The sequence below is a fragment of the Tasmannia lanceolata genome, unplaced genomic scaffold (assembly GCF_043159265.1).
Source record: "Tasmannia lanceolata isolate RefF3 unplaced genomic scaffold, GAP_Taslan_0.1 ptg000019l, whole genome shotgun sequence".
In the NCBI taxonomy this organism is placed as follows: Eukaryota; Viridiplantae; Streptophyta; class Magnoliopsida; order Canellales; family Winteraceae; genus Tasmannia; species Tasmannia lanceolata.
In genome coordinates this window covers 13,637,991-13,659,774 of record NW_027518696.1, presented here as the reverse complement: position 1 = coordinate 13,659,774, position 21,784 = coordinate 13,637,991, and the positions used below count along the sequence as shown (strand labels likewise).

Below are 21,784 nucleotides of genomic sequence, written 5' to 3'. Positions count from 1 at the left end.
TTGCTCAAGTTACCAAAGGGAAAGCATGTCACAGGGGAATTGGGTGTACATCTTACCCTGACGGTTTGGTGAAAAGATGTGAAGCATATCTTACGGCCAAGGGCTACATGAAGACTTACAATGTGGACTTTATAATAGTTATTTTCTTCTTGTTAGCTAATTTACCATGCCTTCTTCACTTGCTTGATGAGAAGAATGGTTTCCTTCATTAGTTTTTCCAAGTGGAAGCTTACACGAAAAGGTCTAAAGACTACAAAAAGCTATTTGTTGTCTCAAGCAGTAGCCTCATGATTGTTTGATGGTTCAATGGATCATTTTCAAAAGGTTTTAAATTTTGGTTTCAGTTTCAGTTTCGGTCATCACGGAAACAGAAACATTTCTTTCAGTTGGAAATTTTGGTGGAATACTACAAAATCACGGAAACATATGGAAACATAGGCAAATGATAGAATTTTAAGATAAAATTTAGGAAATGCTAGAATAAGCACAAATACACACTTAGAAACCATCTCATAAGCAATATTACCATCTGTAATGGTATAACAACATCAAACACTTAGTGACTTGCGTTGTCGTGCATCTGACAATTCAGTGCATACCACATTTCTGATGTAATTCATATAAATGTTTATACATAATAAACATATACACTTTACATGCAATTCATATAAATATAAATATGTACTACATACTGATGTAGAATACCTCTAATACAGTTACTATTTTGGTTTCAATATGCTTTTTAGTTTTGGTGAGGAGGGAAACAGAAACATTTCGGTAGTTTCGTGTCAGTTTCGGTGGGAATTTAAAACCATGGTTACAGATTATGCTTAAGAGGACTGGTGTAAATCGTGCTATGTTTGTGGATAGAGAAGGAATTATTGCTCTTACAGTGTATGCTCTTTATATTGTTGTTACAGGCTATTCTGAAGGATTATTTGGGAAGATTTTTCGATATGAAATAATTGGTATCTTTGAATTATTTCTTGGGATTTAAGTGGCTTTGTCAAGAACGGATATTTATATCTGACCATAAATATTATCTAGAGAATGTGCAAATGTATCAGAGGTGTGTAGGGGAATTAAACATATCACACCATCATTCAAGCTAACATGGTCTATGTAGTCAGTGTCGTCGTTCAGCTTATGCCTGAAATTGAAGAATGGGCATGAAGCAGTGTTCAAGATCTTACCCCCTGTTTGGATACAAGGATTTCAGAATCCAGGTTTTGAGTTTGAAAGCAGTGTAAAATTCTGGATTTTACAATGGAAGTAGGTTGCAGATGTGGGGTAAGTAGGTTGCAGGTGAAGGGTTTAAGTAAGAAATCCAGGTTTTTGAAATCTCTCCCCCATCTTGAGATTTCTAAAACCTGGAAACAGGGGCGATCTCCTACTCCCTTGCTCGACGGAAAGAATAGCGAGAAATCAGAAAACTACGGACGGTCTCCGTCTCTCGTCTTCCATCCACGATTTTGAGGAAATCCAAGATTCTAAAATCCGTCTATCCGAACGGCCCCTTCAGGTTTCCAAAATCTGCTCCAGCATAGTGTGTTCTATATTTAACAAAGATGCCACTTATAATGGTATGGTGTGAAAGAGATTGGGAAGGTTTCAGGTCAAGTAGATGGTATCCTTTGGTTTACTGCGTTGTTGTTGGTGGGGATCTTTTCACGCGGATAAGCAAAGATGCAGGCTGGTGTGGCATGGTCAAGTGCAGATATGGGGAGTACTGGGCAATAACATATGCCAATTGTGAAATGGTTCGGCTTAAACTCGTCCATTGAATATCTGGAGGATTATTTTGGAGGATTTTTCGATACCAAAGAATTAGGATCTTTTTTTATTTCTAGTGATTGAAGTGGCTTTATCAATAATGGATATTATCTATGGGCATAAATATGATCTAGACTCTAGAGAATGTACAAAGTATGAGAGTCGTGTGCGGGTATTAATATATCACACCATCATTCAAGATCTTGAGGTTTCCAAAATCTGCTTCTGCACGGTCAAGTGATACGATAAGAACTGGGCAACAACAGATGTCAAATGTGAAATGGTTTGGCTTAAATTCTTCCATCTGAGATTGATGTTTTCTCTAAGATCTTATGAAACCATGTAGTGATTATCAAGGCACAATATTTTTTACTCAAGTCCCTATTTCATAAAGGGACTAAACATATTGTTACTTCATTAGGTAGAATGAGATTATTACTGCATTAAATCATGTTAAAAAATCAGATCGTGGATTTTTTTTTATGTAAGAATTGGTAAAAAGGAAGAAGATAATTTCATTCTCTTTTCTGTGCTCCAGCTTGAAGGAGAATATTGGAAGATCATTTCTGTTTATTATTTGTTGATTATGAAAACACTAGTCATTCTAAATATTGTTTGGGATACTTTAGTTCTTGATCTCTAAGGGGCATTCATATATATGTAGATGTGAATTTCGGTTAGATTAGCAATGTGATTGGGGATGTGTGAGTAAACTAACTACACTCCTTTTTTTGGTCCCAAAAATACGTGCTCTTTTCCTTTTCTCTTGTTTTCTTCTTTTCTCAATTTCAAGTTTCCAACTGATCTAAACCATTCATCTTATGGGGCACCACCATTTGGCACTTGCTGTCTCAGTCTCATGCTGAATCAAATGATTAAATTCTTCTTTGCAAAGCATTAAAAGGACTCATTTTGATCAAGGGGCTAGGATCATGGCGGGATTGCTGGCTATGGACGGGATTCATTGTGGCTGACCAGATAAATTGGTCTGATGACCTTGCCAAGTTTACAAGTGGAAGTGGGCCATGAGGGTCCAAATTAATATTTGCATGGAAACCATCCAGATTCCTTATTATTTTCCATGAGTGCATCAAGAACAATTAGTTAGGTTTCATTTCATGTGTGAGCAAATCACCAAGGCTAATATGTGTAACACTCTTCATGAGGGGTAGAAATCTTGTCATAGATGTTTTGAGCTGTGTTTGGATGAGATGAGGCCCCATTTTTCATAAGAATGATGGCTCTGACTTGAATCAGTTCTGCAATTCGTCCGTTTAACTGTTTGTCACTTTGTCTCATTAATGAATTTCCATTCTAAGTTGGCTTGTTCATATCTTTAGCACTAATCATATGCATGCCTTTTTTACTTTATTCCAGTTGTTGCTAATGGCATATGTATTTTTCTAACTGATTTGCGTGCATCCATAGGGATTACTCCCGCCCTAAAATGGGGTGGGGATACCCTATGTCTAAAAAAAATTCTTCTAACTGATTTTACCTGTTATATGTGAAAGCTAAATGCCATGTTCATCCTTTCTCCTTTTGAGAATTTCCCAGGCAGTTCTGGAAAAGCAGAGTTACATGCTCATCGGGAGACATGATGTTGAGAGTTTGATGCGACATGATCCCGCAAGTGCTTGCTTACCTAATTCATCTGGTCTGCAACTCCCAGAAACTAGTGGTTCGGATGCAGAAACTATAGAAATGGAGATAGAAATGAGTGATTTACTATTGGGTTTGCGTCCCATCAAGCAGGCATGTGCTTTATTTTGAAGGCTAAAATGTTGAAGTATGTGTATACAGGGTATTATGTTATAAATATTCATGTGGCGGTAACGATTTTCCATATTTCGCTTGGTGGATTTTGTTCTCCTCATAAAATAATGATGGGTTGCAAATGTTAAGCCTCTCGGTTTGTTAGATTGTTCTCAAAATTTAGTCTCTATTTTAGCTCATCACCCTTTTACTTACTCATTTTTCAAATTTAATCTATTGATGTGCTCATTGCCATCCTTTTCCATGTTTCTTGAACAGGAGAATCTAATTCGAGATGATCACAAACTCATTTTACTGGCATCCCTTAGTGATTCTTTGGAATATGTAGCTGACTCCATTGAAAGGCAAGCATATTCTTCTGTCTAGGTCTAAGCTTGTTATGTTGCAGTAGTTAAATCTTGCCTCTGATGAATCTGATGGAACATATGAGCTAAGTGGTTATGCTGCTAGTAGTGTATAGGGAGTCATTTGGTTTAAATGATGCAAACATCAAGAGTTTGTTGTTGAACATGCTGTTAGAATACATACAGAGGTATTTACCTGTACTGTAATTCCCCAATCACTCTAGTATTCTTTGTTTGGAGATTTTAGACAAAACTTCATGCTTCAATACAAATGTTTTCGAACTCTAATACGCCGTTTGGTTACATGGATTTTATAATCCATTATTGTAAAATCCAGGATTTTAGAAGCTAAAACTTAGATTTTTCAAGCTAAAATCTGGATTGTACCGGATTGAGTGATAACACACCTTATTTACGCATTCAAAATCCGGGTTTTTTTTGGAAATTGGTAGCCAATATTATTAAAAAGAGGACCGAGATGGTCAACTACAAGGGAAAAGGATAGAGAAGAATGGAAGGAGAGAACAAAAATGAAAAATACAATCAAGGATGGAGAGAATCAAATAAAGCCAAAGATTCCTTCAATACACCTTCTTCCTAACCCGTCCGCTACTGAGTTTGCGGAACGCCGCACGTGATGGAAGGCCAAAGGAGAAGACTCCACCCAATCATACATCTCATCAAACAATTTGTCAAATCTCCACGGATGTTTCTCCGCTTTGTTAAGCCATCGAATCACATTTAGAGAATGCCCTTCTATTATCATGTTAGTCAAGCCATCTCTAATCAGAAGCTTTAAGCCTTGGTAGACAGCGCGCACCTCTGCTTCCGTTGCATCCGCAACACTAATGGGACCTGCAAATGCCCAAAGAACCTCCCCATTTTCATTTCTCAAAATGCCACCAGATCCAGCAGGTCCGGGGTTACCAAAACTAGATCCATCAAAGTTGGGTTTCAGGAAACTGATTGGAGGGGGGGAGGGGGGGGGCATCTTGTAACATTTTTTCTTTTCTCTCACTATTCGAACATACTTCTCTCCAACCTTCCTATAAAGCATAGGTGGATACAAATTTGAAGCTAGGAAGGGACTTGGCCCAAGCGATCAACAAAGTTATAATTTTGATGAATAGAAATGCCAAGCTTTTTGAGATCCCATCAAAGACTATCATTTCTTTCTTTCTATATAACCCACAAGGTAGCCATGAATGATATATTCCATAGAACTCATCCTCTTCTTCCATGGAGCAAATGACCAACTATGAAAAAGATCCATTTGTTTTGCCGTGAAAACCCAATGGATACCAAATCTGCATAATAATTTACACCATATCTCTCTTGCCACCTTGCATTGCAAGAATAAGTGATCCACAGACTCCCCCTCCTCTATACATAAACGACAGTGATCAATGATAAGAATTTTCCTCTTAGGAAGGAAGTTAACCGTCTGAATCCTTTCAAGCAAGGCCGCCCCCCAAAAAATGCTCACTCTTGGAGGGGTTTGGGAGGTCCACACTCTAGCTACTGGTGCAGCTAGGTTCTGGGAGAAGGACTTAACTGTAAATTCACCAGAGGTATTCCCCATCCTGTTTGATGTACTCCTCTTCTAGCAACTCCAACAGCCTAGCAATGGATGCAAGCTTCCGGTCAAAGAAGTTTCGTCTGAATTGGGGCTTCTAGATGATGTTCTCATTCCTTGTTTTAGGATTTAAAATCTAGGTTTTAGCTTAAGAACATAGTTTTTAGCTTGTAAATTCCAGGATTTTACAATCTTGGATTATAAAATCCACGTGTCGAAACGGCTCTTAAGTGTTCGTGCCCGTGCAACATTATGAGCATCATTATTCTGTTCTGGACAAAGCTCAGGAGCGGTATCGCAACTGTTTAACACCTGTCTTTCTGTTTTTTTTAATGCAAAGACCTGTCTTTCTGTTTAACATCTATATCAAGCAAGAAAACTCCATATTAAACATTGCGCATATTTCTATTGCTACTGTGGAGGAAAATTCTCTCTGCAATTCATTGACATTTTCAATATGGCTCATTCTCCATCGAACAAAGAATTTGGGTAACTATAAACACATATGTCTGTCTTCTTTTCTTTTGTACATACCCTTTGAGTACTTACCCGCTCTGATACCCTTTGTGTACTTGCAATAATATTTTTGTTTTCCCTTCGCTTATAATATTGTTCAAAAATAATTTCTATTTCCGCTTCGTATTTTGGTGTGCAATCTAAGCAGGCTTGTGAATCCCATTCTTGTTCTCCCCTCCAATGCATGCAATTAATGAAGGCAGTTCTCTCTTTCCTCCATTGTCTTGGTCCAAATCTTTTCCATGTTTTTCGCCTGCTTGGCTTCACATTTTATTTGTTTTGATCCCCAGCAGGAGGTTTTTAAGTGTTGCACTGCCCTACATGGAAGAAAAGACAACAATTTCCACTTTTTCCTTTATAATTTCCTCTCAGATTGCCATTCAAAAAAAAAGAAAGAAGATTTGTAGCAGTTTAGGAGGTTCTAGAACTTGGGCTATCTGGGTTTCTGTTTATTGGAAAGTTACAATTAATAGCAGATTGTTTCCAGTTGTGGTATATCTAGGTGTTCTTTTTTTTTTGTGTGTGTGTGTTTTAAGTTAAGTTATGGGTTTATTGCTATTATTTTTATTCTTATTACTACTTTCCAGAAGTTTTTACACATAGAATAAAATTCAAGTGGTGTTTCTAGCTCTTGTTTTTTCTTCCATCTCAATTCTATTTTTATCCAGTCTATGGAGATCTAAATGTGGCCCTTGATTTAGAGCAAATAAACCTTTCATAACGGAGAAAAAATTGCTAGAACATAGCATTGAGGAATTTCAATTACAACTTTTCCAAATTTGGAGAAAGTTATCTCTCAAAACCCTTCTCAACTGGCCCTAAAAATTGCCATAGTTTCATTACAAACAGGAAAATGAACAAGTTTCCTATTTTCCACAGCCTGCCAAGATCCCTAGATCCACTGCAGTCATCATCATGATGTCGTGGTGATGTAATGATTATGCCATCATTACTGTCAAAGTGGCTTGTTATTCGTGCTTTCTGTTCTATTTTTTGATGCCTTTGGACTTATTGTGACTCTGGAGCTACATCATGTCTCAGACATAAAAACGTTGTACTCTTTTTCAATAATGACAGCAACTTCTACTCTATGCTTTCAATTTAGATACTTCTTTCCATGGCCTTCTCAGGTAACTGTAATTTACGGTCAATCTTGTTTCTTGCCATAGTAAATAAAATATGAATAAAACCTTTCTTACCATAGTAAATAAAATATGAATAAAACCTCACTGCACGTAATGTGTTTCTTTTCAATTTAGATACTTCTTTCCATGGCCTTCTCAGGTAACTGTAATTTACGGTCAATCTTGTTTCTTGCCATAGTAAATAAAATATGAATAAAACCATTCTTACCATAGTAAATAAAATATGAATAAAACCTCACTGCACGTAAGGTGTTTCTCATGAACAGTATTTTAATATTCATATTGTGAAAATATTTTTTTATGTGGAGAGCTTACTTTGTATCTATCCTTTCATGCATGCATTTAGGCTTGGACAGACCTCCATAAGAGCACCAACACATGTAGAGGAGGAGAACCACACCATTCAAAATCACCGCCATATGCGAACTAGCAGTGCCCTCACTAGGAGTCTTGCATCTCTTGCGGATGATTATAGAAGACTGGCAATTGACTGCCTCAAGGTTTTACGTGTAGAGATGCAATTGGAGACACTTTTCCATATGCAGGTTAGTGGCATTTTAAAGCAGTTCATAATTTTGTTTCTACTTCTGAAATGGAAACAAGAGAGGTTAAAAATAATATCCATTTGCCTAGGAAATGACGGCTAGGGATTACTTGGAGGATCAAGATGCAGAAGAACCAGATGATTTCATTATTTCACTTACAGCACAGGTCAGATTACTTTTCTAACTTTTTATTCATCATAAATTGTGGTTTTAGAATCATCAGTATTCTTGTTCTCTAAATGTCATGTGCATTCCTTGGTCATGTGAGTACTCAAACTAATCAGTCTTAGTTGATAGGATCATAAAAAAATTATTAGTTATAAAATTCATTGGCATTCTTCTCTATAATGTTCCATATTGGTCAGATTTTTTTCCTATAACCATTAACATTTCTTGTGTATTCATGAACACTATGATTCATACAATGCATATGAACCTATCTATATATCTTCAACACCTTCTGCCAAACATGTGTGATGTCTTTCTTTCCAGTCAAAGTTACTATTTTGCTAGATGCTTGATCAAAGAACTCTATGCATGCACCTCATAGTGATTATGATAGAGACACCCTGATGAAATTCAATTAGATGGAAATCCCTAGTCCCTACCAAAGTAACTTCACTGTTGTCACAAGCTGGAGTTGACGGGTATTCCAGTCTTTGTAACAAGCTGGAGTTGTATGATAGATACAGTCCAGCTTGAGGGGGAGTGTTGAAAGGTATCATAGTCTTTGTATGAGTGTTGAAGGGTATTATAGTCTTTGTACATGTAACCCTATTGTAACCCTACTTTGGGCTCTTATATATACATCACATTACATGTGAGTTCCCTAGTGGAGACTCCATCTTTCTCCCTCACTCTTCTTCTTCTTCTTCTCCTTCTCTTCCTTATCCACAATAACAATCACAAAAGGCTTCCTAGAGTTGGGTAATAGTCAACCGTAGGCTACCCAAAAAGCTCATGCTGGATTGGAAGACAATGTTGTGGGACAGTTTAATGGTTTCAGCAAGAAAATTCTTGAAGTCCTTTGGCCCATATTTTTGTTATCTTATATAATTAATCATTGTTACAAATATAAATTATTATATTGTTTTAGTAGAAATTAAATTTTTTTTTCTTAATTTAGATTTTTTTTTATGAAATGATCATGAAGTCAACCTCAGCAGTGCATTACATCCCCAAGGCAAGAACTGCCCAGTGACAAGATGCAGTCTTCCAGCCCATCCTTAGCCAAAGAATCAACAGCTTTGTTTGTGCCCCTAACGGTGAGAGATATATGCTGGTCTACTTAATTCAAAGCTCTCATTGAAGTAATGTGCAAATCTGGGAAGACCTTCACTACTTCTGTTTGCTCACCCTGTTTTATTGGACAAGTCCCCTTCGATCCATAGGTTGCCTCCCTAGTTGTCCTTAAAAATGTGAAGCTCATTTATGAGGGCCAAGAGCCCAAGACTTTTTGTTTGTTTGTTTGTTTGAATGGTATCAAGAACCCAAGACTTAGCCTCAGCAAAGTCCGCAATCCTGATAGGGCTAAAGAAAGCAAATAATAACCGTCATTCCCATCGCAGAAAACACCTCCAGTTCTAACTGAGCCCATGTTGGCAACCACGTTCAACTTCTTTACACTCAACAGCCATCCACATTCAACTTCGTCACATTGGGAGCTGGAGATGTCATCTTCACATCTCTTTGGTTGATTGCTCTTAACATGAGAACCTCTTTCGACGTTCCATCAAATCCATAGTAGCTAGACCCTATAATTCTTTCCTAATCAATGCCTACACTACCAACTTGTCTTTGATATTGAAGAGGATCTTACGCAGTGGTGACTCCTTGTCCTATTGCTCGTATTCCCTTCTAAACATATGGCCCAACACACCATAAAAGGAATCATTTTCCAAAAGGCTCTTCCTTTCTAGATGTCGACAAGGCCAAGACTCAAGGAGGTACGCCAAAAGATTTATGGAGCACCCAAACAATTCCAAACCATCACCCAAATCTGATTGGTCATGCAGTTATCTAATGATCTGATCATGCAAGGATCCATCTGGTATACACAATTGGTTTCCTTTAAACAAATAACTATCATGAAAAACAAAGGTATTTGACGGGCCTGCTGCACCTTCAGACTCCTTCAATCAACGGTTGCAAAACGGGTTACTTCCACATTGATTTTTCATCTCTGTGAAACCCACTTGTAAATGCATGGTAGTCAGTAATAAAGAGTGCCTACTAAGTGCATCAACCACCATTTGATTCTAGACTTGTGCTTCAATGAGAATGTTAGCTCTTGGTGATAAGAGCTCCATTTAGCATGCTTAAGACAGTTTCTTTTGTGAGCTAAGTACTTAAGTACTTCATAGGAGGAGTAAATGACAAATTTCGGGTGCACCAAATAATGTCTCCAATGCTCCATTTAGTGTGCTCAAGACACAGTTTCTTTTGTGAGCTAAGTACTTAAGTGCTTCACAGCAGGAGTAAACGACAAATTTCTGATGCACCAAATAATGTTTCCAATGTTGTAACACATGCACTAAAGCATAGAACTCCAATTCATAAGTGGAATAGAGCTTTTAGCGTCCATCAAATTCATGCTAAAGAAGGATACATGTCTGTCTTCTTGGCTGAGAACAACTCATATTCCAACATGCGATGCATCACAGTCCACCGTGAACTCCTCAAAGTCCAGTGAGACCAACACAGGTGCTTCAATCAATGCTTGTTCCACTAAGACTAATATCCACAGCCTTGGACCACACAAAAGTTGTTCCTGATAGAAGGTGTATATGTGCCTAAGGGCACTTTAGTCTTTGTACTCATCTCCTCTTTTATATAAATACATAAGTGAGGGGGAGCTATCTCCAACTCACACACTTTATTCTTCTCTTCTCCTCTTCCAACATAGTATCAGAGCCCTAGGGTTTGATGCCTTAGGGACCACCTTGGAAGCAACCCTAGCTTCCTCTCTTCGCTTCTTCATTTTTTTCCTTCTTCCTTCCTTCCTTCATTCCTTTCTTTCTTTCTTCATTTTCATTTTCTTCCCTCCCGTCCTTTCTTTCTTTTCTTTCCTTCCTTTTCTTTCCTTTTTTTTCTCTCCCTTTCCAGCGCCATGCGCTCCCACCAGCATCGTGCGCAAATACCCCCCCCACACACACCCATTCTCTCATGTCTTCTGTCTCACCACCATCTCTAATCCTTCCCTCCATTCACATTCCAAAACCCCAATTTGGCCATACTTTCTCACCATCATCTCATCAGGGTCTTCCCTTATCCCTCCATTCACAATCCAAAATCCCAATTTGACTATCCTTTCTCACCATCATCTCATTAGGGTCCTCCCTTATCCCTCCAGTCACAATCCAAAACCCCTAATATCCCAATATTTTCTCACCATCATCTCATTAGGGTTCTAACCCTCAAATCCCTAATCCTACTCTCTCTTTTCTTTCACTAAAGAATGTCTAAAATCCCTCTCCATCAACATCTCTCTACTTTCTCGTAATACTAGTGTTTCTCTCTAACTCCAAGAAACTCTAGTGTTCTTTTCCTTCACTCCACTCTCCTCTATCATGCACTAAATTTCTTCATTTTCTCCTTTTCTCCTCTCCGCGGCTCCGAGTTCCTTTTCTTATCTCTCATCCTATATCCTTATTTACTATGTATCTCCTTCGGGGCCGTGGATTGATGCTTGGAGCCGCCTATTGATTTTTTCTCTTCACTTTTAGTCCGTCACAGTTGTAGTGGTTGTGAGCCTTCTTCTCTCTTTGTCTTCACGGCTCCTCCTGTCATCACGGCTCCTCCTCTCAGCACGGCTCTCCCACCTATAGCTCCTTCTAATTATTCTCATTCTGTGGAGCATTCTTATCCACAGATGACCTCGGAAAAACTTGAAGGGTCCCATTACCTCAACTTACGTATGGCAGTTGGGACTTACCTTCTTACTAGGGGTAGGCTCCATTTCATTAAGAGCGATCCTCCATCTTTCACGGATCCCTCTTCTGCTCTATGGTAATAGGATGATGCCCTGATTCGCACTCTTCTCTAGTAGAGTATGGCCATATTTCTGGCACGATGATGTTCCTGCCGACATCCAAAGCCATATGGGATCATACAACTATTCTTTATTCTGGGGTGGATAACCTCACTCGCATTCGTACTGCATATTCTGATTGGATACGTCTGCAGCATGGCGAAACTCCTCTAGCTGCGAAGTCCTTTTACAATTCCAAAAGTATTCAAGTCAAAAGGTTCCCATTGAGTTATGGCTAGGAAGATCTAATATTCTTAGTTGGGATTTAAAGGGAGATGCCACTTGACAAGAATAAAGCTTTGTGCAATACTAAAGCAAAGATGATCATGCCCAGTTTGGCTTCCTTTGTCAGCAACTGGATGTCTCTGTGCCCCTCACCACTGACCCGGCCGTACTCGCCAGGCAACGAGAGTAGCTCCGCGTGGTTCACTTCCTCCATGCTCTGGGACCAGACTTTCTACATCTTCAACATTAGATTATTGGCTCTGGTTCCTTACCCTCCCTTACAAAGGTGTATTCTCGGACCCAACAGTGTTTCCCGGGTGGTGCTTCTATTGATGCCTCCATCGATAGCTCCGTGCTTGCGGCATATGCTATTGGTGATTGTTATGGCCTCGACGGTGGTCTTTTTGGCCGTGGCAAGGGTTGAAGAGGCTGTGGTGGTGGCCGAGATGCTGGCGGCGGCCGTGGTCCTTGTGTACATGGCCGCCCGTAATACACTCAATGTCAGCGGAAGGGACATTATGCTGATACTTGCTATGCCTTACATCCCGAGCTCCGCCCACCCCGCTCTGCTCATCTCACTACGGCTAGCCTTCCTGATGCATCTACCTCCTCCTTTGCCAGTCCAGTAGCAGAAGTACCTAGTCCAGCAACAACAGCTAGTGATACCTTTCTTCTCTCCAGGGCTGACTATGAGGAGTTTCAGCACCCACGTTTAAGCAATCGACCTCCTACTGCAGGTTTTGCACAGCTAGGTAGTTTGTCTCACCTGCCTCTCTACTTACTGGCACCAGCTCATCGATTATTGATTCCTGGGCCTCGAACCACTTGACTAGTAATTCTGCTTCACTTAAACCATTTCGGCCAATTCATTTTGTTTCCCATTCTGTTACTCTCGCTGATGGGACCAATACTCCCTTTTCTGGTGTTGGTGCTCTTTCCTCTCATTCTGGCCTTACCTTATCTTCAATACTTTGTGTTCCCAAGTCTTCTTTTAATTTATTTTCTGTCAGCCAACTTACCAAAAATCTCCACCGCTCTATCTCATTTTCCCCTTCTTATTGTGTTTTTCAGGATCTTTTAGCTGGGAAGACGATTGGTTCGGGTCGTGAGGTGGATGGCCTTCACCATCTTGATTATAGCCTGTCGCCTACCATTTTGTATTGTTCCGTAGATGCCTATCAGTGGCATCATCGCCTTGGTCATCCCTCCCTACAGGGACATCAACAGACATCCATTGTTTCTAGTCCTATTCCGTCTTTTTAGTGCGAGTCCTCTGAACTTGGGAAGCACCATTGTGTGTATTTTCCCTCTAGAGTTATTAGTCAGTTCTCGAGTCCTTTTGAGTTAGTACATTCTGATGTATGGGGTCCCTCGAGGACTGTCACTTTTTGTATATAGATATTTATCATTTTTGTCAATGACTTCTCTCGTATGACACGACTATTTTTACTTAAAAACCATTCTGACGTCTTTCATGCATTTTGTATCTTTCATGCAGATATTACTAATCAATATAATTGCACTCGTAAATGTTTACGTACTGATAATGCTAGAGAGTACTTCTCTACATCTAATGGCTTCTAGGACTGTTATCTACTCGTGGCATCATGCATCAATCCTCTTGTGCTTACATCTCTCAGCAAAATGGTGTAGCTAAGAGGAAATTGAGATATTTACTTGATATGGCCCACACTCTTCTCTTTCAGATGCGGGTCCCTAAAGCCTATTGGAGCAATGCCATCCTTACCTCATGTTTCCTTGCTAATCGCTTTCCCTCCTCTGTGCTTGAGGACAAATATCCTTTCTCTGTGTTACATCCTCACCATGCTCCTTTTCCTCTCAGTCCTCGGGTCTTTGGTTGTGTTTGCTTTGTCCACAACCTGTCCCCTGGCCTCGATAAGTTAGATCCTCGGATGGAGAGATTTGTCTTTCTGGGATACTCTCGCACCCAGAAGGGTTATTGTTGGTATAGCCCTCGGTTGCGATGCTTATTTGTTTCCGCCGATGTCGCCTTCTTTGATTCTGTCTCTTTCTTTACTGCTTCTACTGAGAGCAGTCCCCTTGTACCTGTCTCTCAGGTTCCTTTCCCTCTTCCCTTCCCGTTCTACCTGATCCTGTTGAGTACCCTTCCTCTCCATTGCAGGTGATTTCGGCCCCTCCTCCAGCTCCTACGAGGGTATATCAGCTGCAACCGAGGCCCGATGCCATGCACCCTACGCTCGAGTCACCATCTTCTTAGCTGGAGATCTCTGCTCTTCCATCTCATGTACCTATTCTACCCTCTCCAAGTGTGACTGTAGACTCTCCTATTGCTTTCCATACTCGTTCCCATTCTACTTCATATCCTATTTCTAACTTTGTCTCCTATGATCGTTTCACTCTTAAATTTCAGAGTTTTGTGTCTCTTCTCTCTTCTGTTTCTTTGCCGTAGTATGTGGCCGAGGCCCTTGCACGTCCAAGATGGCGTGCTACTATGGACCTTGAGATGGGTGCCCTACAGGCCAATCAGACTTGGGATTTAGTCTATCTTCCTCCAGGTGCTCGGTTCGTGGGGTGTCGATGTGTTTTCTCCATCAAATATTTGCCAGATGGGACATTTGAGTACCTCAAGGCAATCTTAGTTGTGAAGGGGTATACGCAGACAATTGGGGTCGACTATACTGATACCTTCTCTCCAGTTGCCAAAATTCCTTCAATTCGTGTGTTGATCTCCTTGGCATTTAACCATGGTTGGACCCTATATCAGCTGGATGTGAAGAACGCCTTCCTTCATGGTGACCTCCCTGAGGAGGTGTACATGGGGCAACCTCCAGGGTATGTTGCTCAGGGGAGATGTCCTCGTCAGTTTGTCGCTTGCGGAAATCTCTTTATGGCCTAAAGCAATCTCCTAGAGCATGGTTTGGGAGATTCGGTAATGTTGTTATGTGGTTTGGTATGAAACAGTGTGCAGTAGATCATCCGGTCTTTAGCCATCAGACTGATGCTAGATATGTCCTTCTGATAGTATATGTTGATGATATTATCATTACCGAGAGTGACTCAGTGGGCATACAGAAGTTGAAGGCCTTTCTGCAGAAAGAGTTCTCTACCAAAGATCTGGGTCGCCTGAGCTACTTTCTTGGGATTGAGGTTAGCCTATTCCAGCAAAGGCCTCTCCCTCTCACATACGAGGGTATGTGCTTGTCTTAGTAGATGAGACGGGTTCTCTTGGGGTGAAACCTGATGCTGTACCCATGGACCTGAATGTGAAACTTCTTCCTGAGGAGGGAGAATTGTTAGATGACCCTGGCAGGTACAGGAGATTGGTTGGCAAGCGTATATACCTCACAGTCACTCGTCCAGACATCTCATTTGTTGTAGGGGTAGTCAGCCAGTATATGAGCTCACTGTGTCCCTCTCATTGGGCAGAAGGTACTTGAAAGGTGCCCCAGGGAATGGCTTATTGTTTAAGAGGCATGGTCGTAGGAAGATGGAAGGGTTTTCTGATGCAGATTGGGCAGGATCTCCAGCAGATGGGAGATCAACCACTGAATATTGTACCTTCGTTGGAGGTAACTTGGTGTCATGGCGAAGTAGGAAATAAGATGTCATAGCTAAATCCAGTGCAGAAACCGAGTATAGAGCCATGACACTCACGAGTGGAGAGCTTATCTGGTTGCGCTCACTTTTGTTAGAGATCGGTCTCGCTCCTTCGTCTGTATCTCCGTTGTAATGTGATAATAAGGCGGCAGTTTACATTGCTACAAATCCTATCTTTCATGAGTAGACCAAACATATTGAGGTTAACTGTCATTTCATCCGTCAGAGAATCCAGAAGGGCAAAATATGCACAGTTTTTACTAGATCAGTGGATCAGCCGGTTGATGTGTTTACCAGGCCATTGAGTAAGGCGAAGTTGATTAATATTTGTAACAAGCCAGGAGTGTATGATATATACATTCCAGCTTGAGGGGGAATGTTAGAAGGTGTATATGTGCCTAAGGGCACTTTAGTCTTTGTACTCATCTCCTCTTTTATGTAAATACATAAGTGAGGGGGAGCTATCTCCATCTCACACACTTTATTCTCCTCTTCCCCTCTTCCAACAGTTCCTTTCAAATACTTGGTAAAGGAATCATGACAATGCTGAAATTTCAGACGAATCTTTGCTAGAAAGAACATAGTTCATGACAACTACGGACATCCCCTATAGTTTGAGGTGCCATCCTTTTAATGCCGTTGGAAAAAAGTAGGGTTCGACAGGGTAAGCAAAAGATTCGGTGTTAGGAGAAAATGAAAAAGAATATGCGAGAGGCTTTTATTCCCTTTTAACTATATCCAAATCCTTTATCAGAGAGCCCTCACATTGGAAAAAAATAATTTACCCGTGGATCTAACAGGCGCTAGACAAAACCGCGGCATGTCGGACATTGTTAATAGAGCTCCCGGTCGGTTCCAGCCCTTAGAGAATGCCTCCACGATCGTACCCCCAAATCGTGTATTATTAACACTTTCCGGAAATCATGGTAACAAACTAACTGCTGGGCTACTTGCTTCAAATGTGAAGATGCCAAACATATTTCTAGTAATTGTTGAAAGGGTGGCCAAGCATGGATTTAAATTTCAGTCCGAAACCAATTTTTTTTCTTCCAAATTTCGGTCTTCAGCCTAAATTTTTACAATTTCGGTCAAAATGACCAAATTTCAGCCGAAATCGGAAAATTTCAGCTTTCGGTCGAAATTTAAAACAATGTGGCCAAGTAGGCAAAGTTTTATTGATAGACAATGGAGACGGTGAAGGGTTGGAGGAAGATCCAATGTACAACACCAAGGATGGTGATGGTGTCGTTGTGCATGGAGTTGTGGTTAGTTATTAATCATGCAAAGGTCATGCTTACTCCATGAGATGAGTCATATGATTGGCTGCAAACAAGAAAAACACGTACACTTTCTAGAAGGATGATCTAAAAATTATTTTGGTTCCGTAAAAAGAGATCGGCCCTAAACCTCAATGGAGGGAACTAATCTCATTTCTCTAAACCAATTCCAAGAAGAAATAAAAGAAAATGGATTCATGTATGTGCTAATGAAAGAGGAATCAACGGGACTAGAGATTCCTAGAATGGTGCAGACATTGCAAGAGGAATTTGTTGATGCTTTTCGCAATGATCTACCGTCTGGTTTACAATCATTGCTAGATGTTCAACATCACATCGACCTCGTCCCATGTGCTAGCTTGCCAAATAAAGCACACTACTACTTGATACCTAAGGAGCATGAGGAACTCAGTCGGCAAGTGAGGGAGTGATTGGAAAAGGGTTTCATAAGGGGGAGGCTGAGCTACTATTCAAAAGAAAAAAAAACGATAAGGGAGAGGCTGAGCGTATGTGATGTCCCAGCTTTATTGACTCCTAAGAAATATTGCTCGTGGGCTATGTGTCAAGATTTGAAGTTTCGGTTTCGATATCGGTTTCGGCCAATTTCGGCCAACATACTGAAATTTCAGCTAAAATTCGGTAAAAAAATAACACATTTCATTATTGTGCCGAAATTTCGAAAAAGAAAAGCAAATTTTTTGAAAAAAAAAATTAAAAAATTACATTTGCCCGAAACTTCGCCCGAAATCTAGATCGACACCGAAATTGGTTCTTCCGGTATCGTTGGACCGACATCTAAAATTTTGGCCTAAATTTCGGTGTGTCAGCTGAAATTTAAAACCATGGTATGTGTGTGGACAACCACGCTATAAATAAAATCAAAATCACCGTGAAGCACATGTTTCTGATATCTCGTCTCGATGACATGTTCGATCACTTAAGTGGGGGCAATGATTTTTTCCCAGGAAGAATTGAAGAAGTGGTTACCATCAGATTCACACACAGCACGAGGATTACTGGAAGATAACATTTAAGATGCAAGAGGGTTGTATGAGTGGCTGGTTATGCCATTTGGATTATCTAATGCGTCAGGCACTTTTATGCGTGTGATGAACCAATTATTGTAGCCTTTTATAGGACCTTTTGTTGTGGTTTACTTCGATGATACACTGATTTATAGTTCATGTACTGACTCTCATATGATCCATTTGCGGGAGGTATATGCAGCTCCAAGTTCTTTGCCAACATGAAAAAGTGCACGTCTATGAACCCTGATGGCATTTGGATGGAGGAATCCAAAGTAAAGGTAATTGTTGATAGAGGTTCGGAGTTTCCATTGTTTAGATACTTTTTTTACCTTCGTTTCATTAAAGATATCAGCACCATTATGTCTCCAACCATTGACTCTAAGATGGAAAATGGGAGATTGTTATGGACTCTAGAAGCGAAGAGTGCATCTGCACTCATAAAGGCATGACCAGTATCATCACCTGTACTTTACCTTATTTTGATGTGCTTTTTGAGGTAGAGTGTGATGTGTCTAAGGTGGGGATTGAGGCTGTGTTAAGCCAGTTGAAGAAACCATTTGCATTTTTTAATGATAACCTTGGGGTGGCAAGGTTAACTGTTCGACATCTGATGTCGAACTATATACAGTTGTTCATGGATAAAGCACTGGAGACAGTACCTGATCCAAAGGGAGTTAGTTATCTATTCACCATGATGTCTCGAAAGATATCAACAACCATGAGAAGTTAAATGCTCAACACGCGATATGAGTGAATTACTCTTAAGCATAAAGCAGACATGTCGAATAAAGTCGACAGATGCACCGAGTAGGCAGGCATCAAGTGTACCTTATCAAATCATTATGTACAAATAAGCAATATTAGATTTTTTAACAAGTAAAATTTATAAAAATGAAAACAAGTCAATGCTTGCAATAACGAAAAAAAGAGAGAAAAAAACTCGGCAAACTCATCCCAAACCATTAAATATCTGTAAGATACACCAAAATTATGGTCGGAAAGCATTCTTCCTTCCCCCCCACCCAATGCCAGCCTTGCGAACCGTAGTCTAATCCCCAGTAAGGGCTTTATAAATATAATTATTGTTAACTTACCAACTTCTCCAAAAGCTTAAGCTGTTGGAGAAAGGCATTATTTATCTTTTATACTTTAACACTCCCCCGCACATGTAGCCCACTTGGCAAACACGTGGCACATGTGGTCCCACTTTAGGCCGACCATCGCATGTGGATTTTTGCTATCTGGGAGGTTTGAACTCGAGACCTTTGGCTATGATACCATTTGTAGGAAATTTGACCGGGTAGAACTCACCCCTAAAAGCTAGCCCTTAGAGGGAGGGTGCCCATTCCTTATAACCCATCCCCATCAATGTCACCTATCCGATGTGGGACTATTTGCTTTTGCGTGGAACCCCAACAATCTCCCCCTCCATGCGGAAGCAACGTGGACAATCTCGCCCCTCCACGCAGCAGCAACGTGGGAACCATGAGATACTTCACCGGGGTTTCCGAGATCTTCTCCGAGGGACATTCCCACCCTCGGAGGCAAACCAGGGTTACCACACCCTGATGGAACATCCCGACCAATTTGGAGCTCTTTCCAGTTCGTACAGTAGATCAATGAAGGCTTGTGTTTGTGAGTTGGGTGCATTTTACTATATGTAATTTAGTGAAGTTATTATGTAGGTTCCTTTTGTAAACCATTCCATTATTTACTAGATTAGGTTGTTTAGCATATGTTGACTCGGTCTATGATTTATAAATATATTCTGAGTATGATGTCAATCAGTGTGACGTACCTTCTTGCCATATAATAATACCTTGTCTAGACTGTTAATTATAAGAAATTGATGACTAATGGAACATCCCTACCAATTTGGAGCTCTTTCCAGTTCTTACAGTAGATCAATAAAGGCTTGTGTGTGTGAGTTGGGTGCATTTAACTATATGTAATTCAGTGAAGTTATTATGTAGGTTCTGTTTATAAACCACTCCATTGTTTACCAGATTGTGTTGTTTTTATTGGCACTTCTGTAATGAAAATTTTACGAGTCCGTTCTTTTTTATGGCCATAGATAACACGCCGGGATGAGGAGATGGCACCTTTTGTTGCAGAATTAAAGCGTAATTATATTTTTGGCGGAATATGCAGCATAGCCTCGAATGCAGCGATCAAGGTTTGCTCTCTACATCTCTTTTTTCTTTTTTCTTTTTGGATGTCACCATCTTTCTTTATTTATAAAAGAACAATTAACTATATGATTTAAGCTACTCATGGGAGAAATGAAAATTGTCTGATCAGGCTCTAGCAGACATGAAATCTATCAACCTTTTTGGGGTCGAGCAGATATGCCGAAATTCGATTGCATTGGAACAGGTTTGCACTATATATATTTTTTTGAAAATTAGGTTTGCACTATATATCAATAGTCTTTGCAATATTGTATTGGATATATCCAATACAATTTCACATAACCATTTTACTTAGAAGTAAATATATTTGTTGATAGAGGTTTAGCATCTTAATGTAAAATTGATATGCTAAAATTCTAAACATCTAAAATCTTGGACAATGTATAATTATTAATTTTTGATCTGTTTTCCATTCTACAAAAGATATTATTGCACTATAAGGTATATTCTGTGAAACTTTCACTTTCTAGATATGGAATTAGTAGATATCATCAATTGAAATAGAGAATAATTGGGAACAACATTCTTCAAGATTAGGAAAATTAAATTATCTGTTCTTACATTGTTACTACCAAATGAATGGCATTGAATGCACATGAATGTCCATGCCTCGTACCCAGAATTTTATGGACCATCCACGGTTCCTCTATTGGATATCTTCCTTATAGCGTGTTCAAGGAACATGATATTTCTGATCTTGTATTTATTCATTAGTACTCTCATTATTGATTATATATATATATATATGTGAGGAAAGTGAAGCTACACCGCCGGCTTAAAATACAATGGGCCCACATTGTTTTGGTGATCCAAAGAATTCATTTGATTGGCCCTCACATAGATAGGGTGTCCACCAAAAATCAGCTCCATAGGATCATCCCAACCCTACGATTTGTGGAGGCAAAAATGAACGTGTAAAAACCTTCACAAATTTGTCCATTTTTGCCTCAGTTTGAAGGGTTGGGATGATCCTATGGAGCTGATTTTTGGTGGACACCTTATCTATGTGAGGGCCAATCAAATGAATGGTTTGGATCACCAAAACAATGTGGGCCCATTGTATTTTAAGCCGGGTGTAGCTAAGTTAACTACACCGGCGGTGTAGCTTCACTTTCCTCATATATATATATATATATATATATATATATATATATATGCTAGAAATGGAGTTAGGCTTAGAGAGAGAAAGAAGAAGAGGAGTAGAGATATGGAGAGCCTCCACTAGGGAGCTTCTCATGTAAATGATGTGTATATAGACCCCAATTAAGGCAACAATGTACAATGACTGTAATACCCCTAAGACTATAAGTAATGACTAAACTGCCCTAAATACATGTTATTCAACACTTTCCCTCAAGCTAGAGTGTATAGAACTCCAGCTTGCTACAAAGGAGACTACAACAACCAACTACAAATAACAAAATGTACAGTAAGCTCATACACACATCTAGCTTGGTCGATCACTCCTCAAGTTGGTGTGGCGAATATATAATGAAATACGTAATAATAAAAGACGACGATCACCATGAGAGTACAATCGTCGAGATCAGCATCCACCAAAAAGGAACAGCTCCCCCTGAAGCAGCACCACGGCGAGAGCGATCAGAATAAGGCCTCCCCCTGAATGAGAGGTCGGCGAATAAATCTGCCAACTTCGAAGGATCGAACAAACACACCTCGGCAGGGATATAACAAAAAGCACCACGAGCAGGAACACCAGCTAAGTAGCACAACGTCAGTAGAAGAAGAACAAGAGATGGGGAAACCATCGGAGACAA

The 21,784-nt window shown here is 39.9% G+C and overlaps 1 protein-coding gene across 1 annotated transcript in view; it reads left to right on the top strand.

The window, feature by feature from the left end:
• The window catches only part of SEC8 (subunit of exocyst complex 8), an 87,107-nt gene that overhangs the window by 49,363 nt on the left and 15,960 nt on the right, over positions 1-21,784 (top strand). Inside the window, exons 19-24 of the mRNA XM_077361632.1 lie at positions 3,331-3,528; positions 3,808-3,893; positions 7,477-7,675; positions 7,764-7,841; positions 19,889-19,990; positions 20,116-20,190. Of these exons, the coding sequence (XP_077217747.1) occupies positions 3,331-3,528; positions 3,808-3,893; positions 7,477-7,675; positions 7,764-7,841; positions 19,889-19,990; positions 20,116-20,190 (738 nt within the window). The remainder of the gene's footprint in view (positions 1-3,330; positions 3,529-3,807; positions 3,894-7,476; positions 7,676-7,763; positions 7,842-19,888; positions 19,991-20,115; positions 20,191-21,784) is intronic.